The sequence below is a fragment of the Bombina bombina genome, chromosome 1, assembly GCF_027579735.1.
Source record: "Bombina bombina isolate aBomBom1 chromosome 1, aBomBom1.pri, whole genome shotgun sequence".
Taxonomy (NCBI): Eukaryota; Metazoa; Chordata; class Amphibia; order Anura; family Bombinatoridae; genus Bombina; species Bombina bombina.
Window position 1 is genome coordinate 291872920 of NC_069499.1, and position 17407 is coordinate 291890326.

Below are 17407 nucleotides of genomic sequence, written 5' to 3' on the forward strand. Positions count from 1 at the left end.
GGACTATAGTTTGATTCCAATTTTTTCTGTCTGTGAGTACTTCTGCACAACATATGAGTATTGCCTGCTGCTGGTGCCGACTTACAGATTGATGTGACCTACCATTTGTAGAGTAGGTTTATTGATTGGGAGTTGTGTGTTCTAACATAGCTATCTGTTATGGCCGTGTGGGTTCCCCTTGCCTACACATATTATAACAATGAGAGGTTTGCCTGTAAGTCATATCCGTGAGGCCTGTCTCTGTATGTGGTTGTTCTTTCCTTGCTTCAAGTTTATCTAATTATGTAACTGGATATGTAGTCATGTTCTAACATAGTATCAGGTGCCCCTTAGCTGTTCCGGCAAGTTTATAGTTAATAAAGGCACTGCTCAGTTAGGTATGAGCTGTTACAATGACTACATATACAATATGTGTGATTGGTCGATTGCTACTCATGTAACCTTGGTCTGTCGCTAGTGTTGGTTACTGTTGCTTCGGTCTGAATGGATACTATTTTTTTAGTATGTAAGGTCTTGTTGCAGGTTACTTGACGGCTTGGGGATCTATCCACATTTGTAAGTTTGGTATTGTTTGAGTGTGTTCCGTGTGTGGTGCCTGCTCTGATTATGCCTCCTTGTTCTTTGCCCTTTATGTATATACTCAATCAGCCTCTGCTTTTATTGTTAACCACTTTGTTGTTTTAGCCACTTGGTTTTCTGTATGCACGGTCCGGTACGAGCCATCACCATGGCAGCAGTATACAACTCTGGTGATTGGCACATTGCTCCCCACGTGACCGGCCGGTGCAGTTCCGGTTTCCCCTCCACGGCGTTGTGTACTGATGCAGCGATGTGGGTCTGCAGCGATCAGTGTTATGTCTCCACTTGGTGAGTTTCTACCCTTCTTCTAATGCTGATTTTAACACACGCTCTGTATCTGATATGTATGGAGATGAAAGCAATTGATTTAATACTAAGTGTGTCCTGTCATTCCGTTCTTTTGGGCTGTGTGAGTTCCACATTGGTGTCCATTTCTACCACAGTTCTCCTACATAGCACCTGGGCAGTCACTGTTTATTTAGGGGCTGGGATGGCTCATGTAAATCTTTTAATATTGCAATAGCACTATAATGTTTACACTGTAACTCATAGGTCACCATAGCAACCTGTTTGGCGTTTTTTTTGTTCTAATTGGGGGGAGGGGTTTGTTAGTTGTAGTGTATAAAGTCACTGTTGTTTGATGCATGCGTTGTCTGAAGAAGGGGATACATTGTCCTCGAAACGTCACAGTTTTTTGTCAAGTAAATATTTCACAAAAAAGACCAGTGAGTGCAAGTTTTTTGTCCTTGTGTATTTATTTATTTATTTATATATATATATATATATATATATATATATATATATATATATATATATATATATATATATATATATGTTTGTCAGTCATATCTTTGAGCCCCTATAACTTTTTTTTTTTTTTTTTAATTTTTTATTGAGGGTTTTTCATAATGACAACAAAAAAAACAATGGCACATACATGTTTCAAAGCAAGGCAATGATTGTCGCAATAACAATATAACAGGCAAAGAATAAAAAATAAAATATATATAATGAATGCCAAGATACATCTGAAAACCTCATTTTGTTTTTTTATATGATAATATGGGTAGCTATTATTCCAGGCCATAATGTTAAAAAGGCGCTCTGAAAGAGCACTGTAGCTACCATATAGACCCATTTTAATTCTGAAGTAATTTGTACTTGAACGCTTCATATTGTTAAAGTTAGGGTCAAAATGTCAAGAGTTTCATAAAAAGCAAGGGGGGAATTAGGAAATTGTCAGCGGGTAAGCACCGCTTATACAGGTAATATGTCTATATAACAGTATTATAGCATACTTAAATTATTTGATGGAAATAGAAACAATAGCAATATAAATAGCTATGGTCAACTACTGTGGGGGGGCGAGAGACCATAGAAATGTTAATGAACATGGTCACTTATTTATCGTTGTATAACATGTGGCATGGGATATAGAGCGAAACTGACATGTAAAATATAACAATGATTAAATTTAACTAAAAGCATACTATGTATGTAGCCTAAACTGCGTGCGGCTATAACCTGAGTACAATACTAACTATCACATACCCATGGGTTAATAGTCGTAGACTGCTAGGGGGACTGCTTGAGGCCACACTACAGACTAGTATCATACATAGATATGATGCAATATAATATAATACAAAAGAGAACATCTCCAATAGGAATATAAGTGTTCATAGCAAGATAGTACCAAGGATAAATATACAGATATCACGTATCCTATAAGTGAGTAACAAAAGCTGGGGTTTTCCCCTAGTGGGGCATTATTGTGTAAGACCTTTGTGAAATTGGGGTACATAAGAGGTTGTTGGTAGTGCCCCTAATATGAGCACCGGTATACCTTTAGATAATGAACAACAACCATATATGTCTTGAGCTATATATAATAAATGAAGTATGTGAAGGTGAAAGCATATACCTCTACGTATAGATCTGCAGCAGTACTAATACTTTAAATAGGAAAATTTTGCTAGGATATATATAGTGCCTGACACACAGGTGCCATGGGCTGGGTAGCGTGTTAATACTTAAGGTAAGTAAGTGTCTCCTACTTTACATACATATATGCTGCAATACGAAGTATAGGAAGATAGATATGCTAAGTATAATAAACAATGTAGACTTCATCAGCAGCTCAGCAATCAGACAGTGGTAATATGACCACGAGCACCATTATTCTGAAAATATAAGATACTATTATAATAGTAAGTCAGTATAGGTATAGTTTGGTTATGTAAACACATAGCCTCTTAAAGAGGAGAATCTGCATTTAGAAAGCTATATAATCCTCAAAAATGCAAGCCTATAGCGAGCTAAAATAAGGGGTAGATAAATAACAGTAGTTAGGATATATTTAAGTCAGTCATAGTAAGGACACTACAAGCCTTCAAAGTTTGCCAGGGTATATATAGCCATATCTAGAAAAGGGAGTGCTATGGGTCTTGAGGGTTAAGCAATGGTTGCTCTTTTGTGCATGTTCAACTTATGAAGATTTGGTGAAAAGAAAGTTATGAAAATATATATTATTTATATTATGTCAACATTTTTCATCTCACACATTAAATCTACTAAGAAGCCAGTAGATGCTAAATGGCCTAAACCAGAGTGGTTCTAGCAGGTACAGAAAAATTAGACCCTGACACATGAAAATCAATCAGTGTAGAGTACTGACAGGGAGTGAGGCCAGTAGTGAACATTAAAGCTGAAAAATAAAATCAGCACACCCCGTGTAACAAATTTCATATTATGCAGTGTCTCTCAGTTTACCAGTTCTAGCATACTTAACATTATATATTAACCAAGAGGGCATAACATATTATTCTAGGTTAACAGTTTACGCTGTGCTGTACAAATTATGACATCAAACTGGGAAGTGCAGGCACCTGTGTGTCAGGAGGTTTAGGGTATAAGGTAGGAGCTAGGCACCCTTTAACATAATGACCACCTGTAAAGAAAATCTGAATCTTATGCAAAGGTACACATACTATACAGCTCACAACTGTCAATGGGGGGCACACTCGTTAAAGGATCGAACATCAGACCAAACGGTCGTCATCTGAGTGGTGAAACTAAAGTCAGTGTCCCAAGGTAGAGCTCCATTAAAGAATAGAAAGTCTTAGGTGATATAACAGTCAATGTAAGGGCAGTGGCTTTGGTAAAATCTGCTGCAGCTTGTTTTAATTCAAAGGTTATATGGCTAGGTACAGATGCGGATCAATCATATTCCAGCACATTATAGCAGCTGGGAGAGAGAAAAAATAAAAGTCTCTTCTACCCCACTCCGGTCTTGAGGTCCGATGACCAATGCACATGTACCTGTTGCTCACACTGTAGAAATAAGGCTCCGTTGTTGAGTAGGGTCACCAATGCTCTCATAGTAGGCTCTATTAACAAGCTGGGCCGCATCGTATCTACAGCCTCTTCCCCCATGCCTGGCATAATTACAGCAGAGGAGGTAACCGGGCCCTGTACAAACCTCCATTCTCTTACCAGACTCCCGCCAACGGCATCATCTAACTCCTCTCTCCTTAGCTGACCCGGGCAGGCCCATTCCTCTGAAGTGACCTCCATGCGGAAGGTAAACGAAGCTGTAGGGTCCTGAGGGCTACAAGTAATAGCCGTTGCCGGACATACTGTGATCGGCGTAGGTGCACTATGCAGACAATTGCCGGGCTCACATGGGGATCGCCGCTTATCTAAGCGACTGTCACATATGTTGTAGCATTGAATATCTGGCTTAGTTCCATAATCCTCAGAGCACTCTTCAGCTGGGCTCTTTGTGTCGTCGCTTCTCCCACTAACTGCCAGTGTCTCATCCTTCCCGGATCTTTTTAGTTGAAATACAGATACGTGAGCTAGTAGTGATAGAATGTCTTCAGCCAAGTCTTTATAATGCCTCTCTAGTAGGTGTTCAGTTTTCCGCTCCCAAGTCAGCAGGGCATCCATGATAGGCAGGTTAGCTGTGAGAAAATGGAGCTGAGCAACTCCACGTGGTATATTTATATGAAGTATGATGCAGAGAAAACACAATTATACCATGTCTTTCTTCATCTGTAGGTTGGAATAGATAGTTCTTATGTTCTATGGAGCAGTAGAATAGCTGTAAGCTAATATACTTGGTTTAGTTCATATATCTATAATAGAAAGTCTGGAGCTGCAGAAAAACACGTCTTACTGCTTCAGTAGCTGGCTCCGCCCCCCCCCCCCCTATAACTTTTTAATGCAATTTTTAAAAATATATTTTTTATTAGACAGTGTTATTATGAGTGTAACTACTGTTAAATGTATTTTTTTAAGTTTTTGTGCAACATTTTTGTTTCGAATAACAGTTAACCAGAGCTCTGAAGTTGCACTAACCCAACGCACGTTAAATTCAATTGCACTCAAGCGAACGTGTTTACTTTCAACTCGTAATACGCACGCTACAAACGTGCAACACTAGCCCAGAAAGGGGAGATATAAAGAGAGAAAGGGAAAGGACCCTGTAAAGTACATACAATATCACTCAATTTGTGAAAAGTATAATACATTAATAAAGTACAATTCCATTATTTGGGTAAAAGTCTCTCTGAGTTTAAAAATAACTATCAAGATCGTGGAATGAAAAAAAAAAAAAAAACAACAAAACGGCATACAATTTATAAATTGCATTTTTATGTTGATTTAACATATGATTAAATTAGTGTAAAACTGAATATGGATTTGGCTACAATTAATGAAAATAATTATTTTAAATTCCATTTTAAATGCAGAATATTAAAGGGACATGGAAGATAAAAAAAATGTGATTAAGATAGAGCATATAATTAAAAGAAATCCCATTTACTTCTATAATGAAATGTCCCTCCTTATTTTGGTTGATTAGCTCCTTGGGCTTGGGAGTTTGCACAGGTCTTGAGAGCTACCTGTATACCACGGTGAGAAACATTTTGGCAAACACACTGCCGTTTATTAAAGGGACATAACACCCAATTTTTTCTTTCATGATTCAGATAGAGTGTAAAATCTGAAAACACTTTCAGTTGATTTCGATGATCAAATTAACTTTGTTTTCTTGGTATTTTTTGTTAAATAAGCAGGTAGGCAGACTCAGGATAGTGCATGTGTTTGAAGCACTATATGTCAGCAGTTTTGCAATAATGCTTTTAACAACGTTATACAATTGTAAGAGCACTGGAAGGCAGCAGCTTTCTTACAGTGCTCCAGGCATCTTCAGGAAAGAATATGAGGACAAAATAAATTTGATAATAACAGTAAACTGGAAACTTTTTTTTTAAATTGCATTCTGTATCTGAATCACAGATGTTGGGTTTCATGTCCCTAAGCATGGGCACTGTTTCTAAAATGAATTCCAAATATGGCCGCAGCCAGTAGCATGCAGCTCTTTTTGGCGCCAGATTTATTGTGTAAAAAGACATCGCCTGCATCCATGCATCCATAATTGGTCTTCATCTCTAAAATGAATACAAAAATATGCACATGCCTACTACATGCAAACTCCTAAGCCTACCTCAGTATGCTCTCATGCAAAAGGAGCTACGTTTTGATTTTCACTTCCTTGTACCTTAAATTGTTGCATTGAAATATTGTAATTAGGTTTTTAAATGTTGGTGTTCCAATAATTTATAATACAATATTGACAGAATACGTTACTACTTGGCAGAGAACATAATATATATAAAAAAAATAAATCCACGTACTTTTCGATCAGGTCCTTCTGCTTCAGAATTTTGTACACCTCCAGGGAAGCCTGAGGGCCTTGCAGTTTTTGACCATTCAGCATTTCCTTTTCCAGCTCCTCAATAGACTGAAAACAACAATGCACAATAAGCAATATGTCAGCATAAGCCCAGTTGTATAGAAGCAGCCCCTGTCTGTGCCTAAACCAATCGTGTCTCAGCTAATAGATTTCTCATATTTGTACGGAAGCCGAGATAAATGAAAATATAAAAAATATAAATGAATTGTCTCTTAAGCGTTCTACACTATTCATTTATCCATGACATAGTGAAAGCATAAACATAGGGAAAGAGCAGATGTGGTAATTAAAAGTCATATACTTCATTTATGAAAACACAAAAGCTCAGGACAATTACATCCAAGTCAATGCTTTGAATATAAGGGATTAGCACCCCCTGTGATTGCTTATAAAGCATACCATTATTTGTATAAATAAATGCATAGGAATCGTTTAATAATGCAAGCTAAAGGGTCAATAAACTGTCATGGCAAAATGAGCATTTCCCAATATGACAGTTATTTATATTTCTCCATTTTACTATGCAGAATAATACAAACATATATCCCCTGAAGAACTTTAGGCATTTGCTTTCACCCAAAGGGGCTGAATTATCAAATGGTGGGTGGACATGAATCATGTCTGCCCGACATCGCTAAATGCCAACAGCATACATTGTTGGCATGTAACATTGCACAAGCAGTTCTTGTGAACTGCTTGTGCAATGCCGCCCCATGCAGATTCGCGGCCAACAGGGGGTGTCAATCAACCCAATTGTATCCGATCGGGTTGATTGCTGTCCGCCACTCAGAGCAGGTGGACGAGTTAAGGAGCAGCAGACCGATGCTTCTTAACTGCTGTTTCTGGCGAGCCTGAAGGCTCGTGCGGAAACAGGGCGATTAGGGACCATTCGGCCCTTGTTAAATCGGCCCCAAATTGTTTAACGTCTGCTCACAAAGGGCAAGATCTTAATCATATTTCAATTATTTGCAACAGATACCAGCAACCATGTTGTTACTTATGATTGATCAAAATCCATTAGTAAAAAAAAAAAGTCAACAGGTTATAATAAACTGTACTTCCTGTTACTTTTTATGCCTTGACATGATTTACAGACATTACACCAGCTGCAAGGCAGGCTAAAACTCAGTGACCCAGATTATAAATGGGGCGCTCTTGATAGCGCAGGCTGTGCTATTTAATTACCGCAGGCCTGTGGCTAGAATTGGACTGCTAACCAAGACCCCAAATATCAGATGTATACTGATGTCTACAGACTCCTGCTTGCTCATGCTTCAATGGGTGTCCCAGGATAACCTTATCAACAGTGCTGCTAAACTGTGAGTTTCTAAGTAAGTTTTTAAAAGGTTTTATACTGGATTTTTAGATCAGTATCTGTGCATATTCTTCTTTATAGTAGTGTCTATTACATGCAGTTATATGAAAATTGGTGTTCACAGTCCCTTTAACCAGCAGCACAAAAGAAGTCAGAGTAAAAAGAAAAATCAGAAACAAATATTTAAAATAAACTTGGAAGGGACAGTCACGATGATTAACCTCTTATATAAAATGCAACATGTTTTTCAGCTACTAATAAAAGTTTAATCAGGCATAATAGACTACAACGAAAGGAGTATTTAAAGTGACACTAAACTCCAAAAAATGATTTCATGATTCAGATAGAGAATACAATTTTAAACAACATTCCAATTTACTTCTATTATCTAATTTGCTTCATTTTTTAGATATCTTTTTTTGATGAAATAACAATGCACATGGGTGAGCCAATCACACAAGGCATCTATGTTCAGCCACCAATCAGCAGCTACTGCGCCTATCTAGATATGCTTTTCAGCAAAGAATATCAAGAGAATGAAGCAAATTAGATAATAGAAGTAAATTAGAAAGTTGTTTAAATTACATGCTCTTTCTAAATCATGAAAGAAACAAATTGGGTTTCATGTCCCTTTAAATAAACGTGGTGAAGGGGGCGGAGCCTGGAAGGGTAGCGGAATGGCCGCATAAGTTAGGAGCTCCAGGCAACTAAACCAATTTGAGGCGTCTGGCAACTAGTAACAACAGCCAGTTCTGCTAAACACTGAACAGATGTGAGACCGGACAACCGTAGCTGCATAATAGTGCTAAGCGGAGCTTAGCAAGATCTGACACGGAGACAAACCGACAGGAAAGACACGGCTGAAGGAGTCAGCGGCCATGCTGGATACCCACGTGGCGCAAGCCTGAGAACGACAAGGGCAAGTAGAAAGCCAAAGATTGAGCTGCGGTGTACACCGCAATAAGGCTGCAAGGTGTTGTGGGGACAATGACTGGGAATCGGAGGCTAAGAAACACAGCGCTCGAGAATTAGCGGGCCTGTGAACTTAATGTGAAGTGAGAGGCGAGGATACTAAGGGCAACTTCCCAGTGGAGACAAATGTGCATACGATCTCTATGAGGCATTAATGAGGCAGGGAAAAGAACTTTAATAGCAGACTAAAGAAGCATGTATATTTCCCTGACCGTTACATAAGCCACAGGGAAGCATATAAAAGGGCACATCTACATGGCGGGAACTCCCTCACTCCTGGAGAGATTATCTAACCTATTAGACTTTTAGATGCTTTGTACCAAAAGTCACATCTGACATAGAGAGGGCCTGAGTCATATGGCAACAGGTTTTGAAGCTACACAGAACCTCGGCACTTAATATAAACCTTTAAGGGGACAGTACATTAGACATCTTACATTGGCAAAAGCTAGTGACAAGCAGCCCTTCTTAGCGGTGACAAGAAATAATAATGGCCTCTAAAAGAAACGTGAAAGCTACACCGGTAGGCAAACAACCCACAGCGCCCATTTTTTTCAAAGCTGCGAGAGGGGAGAGATCTCCAGAGCCTCAGTCACCTCAATCAGAAGCAGAACAAGAGAGGGATATGAATTCACAGACAGGTCCTAGGAATCAAGAACCACTAACAAGAGCGGACCTGGATCATTTAGTATCAAAACAGGACATTGCTGCAAACTTTGAGAAGCTACTAGACAGAATAGAGGCTTTACAAAACACAGTCACAACCAGTTTAACAGAATTGAAGCAGGAGGTGGGTGAACTGGGGACTCGAGTGAATTCTCTCGAAGAATCTGGTGATGCCCTGGCGGAAGGATTAAACGACATTACGACTCAAACATCAGCACAACAGCAGGAATTGGAGGAGATTCATGATAAGCTAGAAGACTTGGAGAATCGCAGCCGCCGCTGCAATATACGGCTGAAAGGGGTTCCAGAATCAGTGCACCCGAAAGATCTGAATACATATCTACTTAACTTATTTCAGGGCATTACAGGGGAAGGAGGCGAGGAAAAATTCCAGATGGAGAGGGCTCACAGGGCACTGCGCCCGAAACCTAAAGGAGAAGATCCCCCACGTGATATTATAATAAAGATGCTCAGATTTCAGGAAAAAGAAGAAATAATGGCGGCGGCTCGCAGAAATCCAACATTTAAATACCAAGGAAATGTCATCCAATTTTTTCAAGACCTGTGTTTGAGGACTTTACAGAGGAGAGGGGCACTGCGACCACTAACATCACTATTGAGAAAGAATCAGATACCCTACAGATGGGGATTTCCGTTCGCACTGCATATTACATGGGATAACAAGATCCTTTCTATCAAAGACCCAGAGGAGATTCTGGAAACCTGCAGAAAATTAAAGCTTGATCCACCGACTCTACAGCAGCAGAGAACACCTACTGGAAGCGATGAGGGTAACAGAAAGCCCCTTCAGAAAAAATGGTCTAAAGTACCTGAAAAAAAGAGGAAGACTTGATACAAGAACGAAGGTTGTTTAGAGACAAATACAGTTTGGGCTCATGGGAGCTATCGGACCACCTAAACACCTCAGGACTATGTGACAAGAAAAGCTGAGGTTGGCTGTTCCTAGACCGTCGGACAGATGAGTATATATTCTCATAAGTTGTATGTTTTGCCTTTTCATTTATTCTCCACAGGTTATACAGCAAGTACGACTTGAACGGGACTATAAAGATAATGTTCTTGTTATAGTGAGATATTGAAATAAATGAAATGCTCCAATGGGTAGGAAATGTATTTAGATTTTCAAGCTATATCTAACCACATTAGGTAGCATCTATAGAGGTTATGTGCGGGTACACTGCAATTACAATATGGGACAAACCGAACTTTTTGTACTGTCATAACTAAAACATAACATAGACTATATGTGCCTCAGAACTTTATACCAAGACGCCACTAATGATATTTTAAGTCAGAATTGTTTGGTTGCCTGTTTAATTTTTAATTTTTAATTGTATTCTTCAATCTACAGTAATGCAAAGTTCAACTAATACTGGAATTGTTATTGTTTTTATGTTATGTTGTTGTTTGTTATTGGTTATTCTCTCTCGGGTGGTGCCGAAAAAAAGTAAGGAATTGGATCTATTAGTCTGGGACGGGAGGCGGGTAGGCTGGGGTGTAAAACACATTAAGGTCCTAATGTTTTCTCATATTAAAAGCAGAATTTTCAGTTGCGAGGAGGATGAAGTGAAAGACGTAAGGTGGAGATAGAATAGGATGTCTAACAACTTAATTGTACTTACACATAATGTGAGGGGCCTTAATTCAGACACCAAAAGAAAGACTGCAATGACGCAATACCTGAAAACTAAAGCTAAAATAATTTTCTTACAAGAAACACACTTTATAAAAGCGACGGTTCCAAAATTCTGGTCACAACACTTCCCACAACACTTCCACTCGACATCAGACACTAAAAAGAGAGGTGTCTCAATCCTAATTCATAGATCCCTTGATTTGGTAACGGACAAGGTAATTACTGACAGAGAGGGGAGATATGTGATAGTACAGGGCTCTATTCAGGGCTTGCAGATAACTTTATGCAATGTATATGCTCCCAATGAAACTCAAAATGCTTTTTTTACCAACCTGTCCACATTACTCACACAATGGTCGCAAACTAGAGTAATTCTAGCTGGGGACTTTAACGTAAACATGTCTCCTTCAGTAGAATCGACATCCCAAAAACTAACAAGCAAACAACATAGACACAATAGCATAATAAAATCGATTAAAAGTTCGCTAGAAGAACATAGCCTGGTAGATTCCTGGGAGGCGATGGGCAGGTTATCACATGATTTCACATACTACTCCCCAGCCCATAAATTATACACCACGTTAGACTACATTTTTGTTAGCCAAATACTAACACCTAATTTGGTGAAGGGAAACACTCAATCGTGTGTGTGGTCAGACCACTCCCTGGTAACCTTGGAATTATCGGGACTTATAAATTTTTTCAGACAAAGGTCATGGACATATAATCCGACTCTTTTAAAGGACCCAGAGATACATGGGAGAATACAGAAGGCCATTAGAGAATATTGGGACATAAACGATGGGTCAGTTAGGAACCCTCTAGTGACATGGGCGGCTCACAAACCCTATATACGAGGGTTATTAATAAAAGAAAAATTGATCAAGAATAAGCTATTGGCCACCAGGGTAGATACACTGCAAAAGGAAGTTGAACACTTAGAGAAGGAACACCAGCATACTATCTCTACTAGCACGTACAAATTACTGGGGTCCAAACGGAAACAATTAGCCACAATATTGAACGAAGCATCTGTTAGGGCTGCATTAAGGGTAAGAGCCCACTATTTTGTTTACGCGAACAAACCAGATAGATATCTAGCATATAAGCTGAGGGAAAGGAATAAATTATTTTCAATACCCAAATTATACACAGAGGATGGTTCGGTCACCTCGAACCCGCAAAAAATAGCAGATAGCTTTGCCCATTATTATGAGAATTTATACGACGGAAAGAAGGTGGCGCCAGGGAACATCACTGCCCAGACTACTAAATTTCTTGAGAGAGCAAATTTAAATTGTGTCAGGGAGGAAGATCTGGAGGGATTTAATAAAAAAATAACGAGTTCGGAGGTTTTAGGTGTACTCAAAGATCTGAAAATTGGGAAAGCAGCGGGACCAGACGGTCTAACAGGAGAATATTATAAACTTTTTAGGAAGGAAATGCTGCCTCACTTAGTCAACTTTTGTAACGGCATATTGGAGGGGTGGGAATTACCTGGGGAATCATTGCAAGCAAAGATCATAGTGATACCAAAAGGAAGGAAAAATGCTAAACTATGTCAGAATTACAGGCCGATCTCCCTGATAAATCACGATTTAAAATTTTTTGCCAAAATCATGGCGAATAGATTGAAGCCGATACTCCCCTTTTTGATCCATCAAGACCAGGTGGGTTTTATACAGGATATGGAGGCCCCGGACAATGTGAGACGCGCTATCACTTTATTAGATTATTTGAAGGCCAGTGGCACACCAGCTATGTTCCTGTCCCTAGACGCCGAAAAAGCGTTCGACAGGATAGACTGGAACTTTATGTTCAAAGTCCTAGAAGTCATGGGATTTAAAGGAGCCTTTATACGAATCTATTCAGGGCCGACGGCGGTGGTGGGAGCGGCGGGCTACATATCACGGAAAATCGATGTTTTAAATGGCACCAGACAGGGGTGCCCCTTGTCGCCCCTGCTGTTTGCTATATGTATAGAGCCACTTGCTGCATATATTAGGAACTTGAGGGACATATCGGGAGTTCAGTTGGCATCCTCGGATTGATGCTATTTGCTGATGATGTTCTATTGACATTAACCAAACCTTTGAACTCGTTACCACACTTATACCAGATTTTGAAGGAGTTTTCAGATATGTCAGGATATAAGATTAACAACACAAAATGTGAAGCATTGTCCATTGGCCTTCCACCACACACGAAAAAAACGATAGAGGTAAATTTTGAAATCACATGGGCTAAAAGTCACATTACATATTTAGGGATTAAATTGAGTGACAATGTATCAAATCTATACAAAATAAACTATACCCCCATTTATAAAACTATTAGAAATGACTTAGGGAGGTGGAAGAAAGGTAGTTTCTCGTGGTATGGGAGACTTATGTCAATTAAAATGAATGTCCTCCCGAGGTTAATGTATCTTTTTCGAGCTATCCCAATGCAGGAACTAGAAGCCCTACAGGGTGACTTAGTGAAATTTTTGAGAGGAGACGGGAAGACAAGGATAGCGACACAGCTACTGAAGCAACACAGACAGGTAGGGGGGGTGAGAGTACCGAATTTAGTAGAATATTACCAGGCATCGAGACTAGCTCAGGTGGTAATCCTAGCGAAAAGGGACAGCAAATTGGTTTGGCCAAAAATAGAGGCGGACTTAGCGGGAAGTAATAAGGCAGCAGACATCATATGGGACTCAGGGTACCTCAGTAAAACAAATGTCTACCAGTCACCAATAACTATGGAAGCAGTTCGATTATGGAATAGAATCACGAGAGGGTTGAAACTGTGTGGTAAGGATTCCTTGCTGACACCCATAAAATTGTTACTCTCTAGGGAGTTGAGAAGGCAATTGGGTAAATGGGAAAATAAGGGGCTCTATAGGGTGGCGGACTTCCTATGTAACTCAAAATTGCTTACATATAACCAGGTTAAAGAGAGAATTGACCCGGAACACCTACATTGGTACTTATATTTGCAGGTTAGTTCTGCGATAAATGCATTCATGTCGCGTAGGCAGTCTTGTCCACTCACAGACCTCGAGAGATTACTGAATGCCCCGTTCAGAGGGAAAGGGTTGATCTCACGAATTTATTTAATGATTCAAAAAGCTAAATGCCAGACTAAGTCACCACTGATGGAAAGGTGGGAAAGGGATATTGAGGAAGTAAAAGGAGAAAGGTGAATGGGAAGACATGCTATGGGACACCAGTAAGGGGTTGGTTAGCGCAGATTTGAGGGAGAACGCTATCAAGGTAGCATTTTGATGGTACCTGACACCTGTCAGAACAGCACACTATGCTTTAGCGCACGATGGAAAATGTTATAGAGGGTGCAATGAACAAGGGACATTCAGACACATGTGGTGGGACTGTTCGAAGGTTCAGACTCTATGGAAGAAACTTTCAGATTTAATAGGGAACTTGTTGGATGGGAACATAACACTCACAATCACACAAGCACTATTGCATGAAAGGGTGAGACCATTTAACAAGACAATCAACAGGCTTATCAGAACTCTCTGCACATGCTTGAGAGTTTGTATCGCCAGACACTGGAAAGTAGGGACTCCCACCTGGCAGGAAGTAGTAGATAAAATAGAGGATACCCATACTTTGTCAGAAATGGCAGCATGGTCACAAGGACAGTCATAACAGTTTCAAAAGGTCTGGTTTTATTGGATTTTAAAAAGGGTGGAACTTCGAACAGTGGTAGTACAGGACTGACAGAAGGAGACACGGGGGCGACAGTGACTCTCCAAGAGTAGAATAGAGATTCTATGAGGCAGAAATTTCACCCAGACTAATTCTCGAAACACTTAGCAGAAGAGTTATATTCAGGCACATACTCCTTACATGATATTAATAATCTTGAAGAGAGTTCTGGAGACACCACCTGAGAGAGGAGGAGGGGAGGGAGGGAGGCTCTCTAAGAGCAGGGGGGGGTTATTTAAGTTCTTGGTTTTATTTTGTTATATGTACAGGATGACAGATGTAGGGGAATACGGTTCCATTGTCACAGATATTCAACACACAATGTAAACTGGAACAAATGCTGTATTGTCTTGCATATACAAAAGATGTGAAATGTTTATATCCGTGTATCCATGTTTGTACAAAAGACAATAAAAATTATTTCAAATAAATAAACGTGGTTAAGCAATCATATAAATTATCATAATTAAAAACACCTGAAACCAGTGTGGTATCTAGAAGTGGTACGGTGGTATCTAGAAGATATTATGTGACAGTTTAATGTCTTTACTCTCACTGTGCCTTAAATAATAAAAAGAATTTGCAGAAAGTTGTTGAATTTATTAAGCTAGACTGTGTAAATGAAGATGATTTGTATGAAGCATTTAGTTGTACCATAAAATAGTGTTTTTTCAGTAACTACTGTATAATTTGTCAATTTCCTACATGAAATTGGAGATTCCTTGGTCTCCCTTATTTTGTTTAAGAAAAGTTGTTAATCCTAAAATACTACTGGGAGCTAGCAGGGCCCATATATGCCTTGCTCATTCGATGTGTTCAGCTAACTCCCAGTAATGTATTGCTTCTACTTCAACAAAAAATACCAAGAGAACAAAGCAAATTTGACAACAGAAGTAAATTTAAAAATTGTTTCAAATTGTAAGCTTTATCTGAATCATGAAAGAAATAATTTGTTTCATCTCCCTTTAAGGTTAATCGAGATGCTGCGTGATTGTCATAAATAAAACCCATACATTTAATTAAAGGAACAGCCTACACCTTAGTCATCGAAAAGTCTTACCTTAGATTAAGCTGCAAATAGCCTCCTGCACCCTTTCTTTATCATGCTGCAGGAACAGTAAAAAAGTTATTTTAAAAAGAATATTGTTTCTGGCCACTTTGAAATGGCTGTCAAGCTCTGCCCACTGATGGCATCACAATCTGGGCTGAAACTAGACACTCTGCTGAATAGCCTTGACAGTTTGTTGAATTCAACTAGTGAGCCTTTTGTGATTGGATGCCATATGCAGCCCAGATCATTATGTCATCAGTGGGCTGAGCTTGGCAGCCATTTCAAAGTGGCCAGAAACAATATTCATTTTAAAATAACTTTTTTACCATTCTTGCTGCATGATATAGAAATGTGCTGGAGGATATTTGCAGCTTAATCTAAGGTAAGACTTTAAGATGACCAAGGTGTACACTGTCCATTCTATTATATATAAGACTCTCTTCTACTCAGTCCTGGGACTTTTTTTAAAAAGTGACAGATTTAATACAATGAAAGATTATCACTTTAATTAATATTTATAAATATAAGGCACCAAATGATTTATTAACTAGGTTCCAATATGTGTTAAGAAAAAGTATTTTATGTTGTTAATTTAGTTCTTTTTTAATGTCATTTATCTATTAATTTTATGTATGTATGCTTATCAAATGTAACTTTTTAAATAATTAAATACGGCTACGCTTTACCTATGAGAATGATGAAATACGGGGATATCAATTAGGAAGCGTCAACAGGAAAATGTGCAATCCTCGTGGTTTTACAAATAGAATGTGACACTTTTTCCCTTTGCAAAAACAAAATGGAAGAGTAAGAGACAATGTAACAAATAATAAAAGAAAAGTAGGATGAGAAAGGGTGTTTCTAAAGCCACTTACGCTATAAAGAGGTGGTCAAAGGCCAGTTGGCATGCCTCTGACAAAGCAGGAAGTACCTGCGAAAAGCGTAAGGCTAAGCCCACTAGCCGTCGTAGAGCAAATACAAACTTTGTTTGGAAGTCTCTATAGACTTGCACAAACCCGAACGGATGAAAGAGGAATCAACCGATTATTGGAATTGTGTGATATTCAGCCCAGAGGTTCTGAGCCCCATACGGAGGTCACAAACACGGTGGATCTAAGCCGATCACTGGAAAAAGACATCCAGTTCCCAAGAGGGCATAGGTACTGAAGGTACTCTTGGAGACTTTTTAAATTCAGCATATAGAAAGTTGACCTCAGCTATAAACGAGGCCTGTCCTGTAAGTGTATATACAATTATTTTTAACTATTTTAAACTTGGTAATAAATATACTGCACTTATAGTACCCTTTTCACACTCTGGTGCATTCGTTTTATTGGTTTCAGTTACTCTACCTACTCCAGAGGTGTGATCTAAAGTAAATAACAAATAAGGGAAAACACTAAGGCCTAGATTTAGAGTTCGGCGGTAGCCGTCAAAACCAGCGTTAGAGGCTCCTAACGCTGGTTTTGGGCGCCCGCTGGTATTTGGAGTCAGTGATTAAAGGGTCTAACGCTCACTTTACAGCCGCGACTTTTCCATACCGCAGATCCCCCTACGCCATTTGCGTAGCCTATCTTTTCAATGGGATCTTCCTAACGCCGGTATTTAGAGTCGTTTCTGCAGTGAGCGTTAGAGCTCTAACGACAAGATTCCAGCCGCCTGAAAATAGCAGGAGTTAAGAGCT

The 17407-nt window shown here is 39.2% G+C and overlaps 1 protein-coding gene across 1 annotated transcript in view; it reads right to left on the reverse strand.

Annotated features, from left to right (window-relative positions):
• LOC128645221 (glycerol-3-phosphate dehydrogenase [NAD(+)], cytoplasmic) overlaps positions 1-17407 on the reverse strand; it is a 147460-nt gene that overhangs the window by 18632 nt on the left and 111421 nt on the right. The window contains exon 7 of the mRNA XM_053698046.1: positions 6285-6391. Within this exon, the coding sequence (XP_053554021.1) occupies positions 6285-6391 (107 nt within the window). The remainder of the gene's footprint in view (positions 1-6284; positions 6392-17407) is intronic.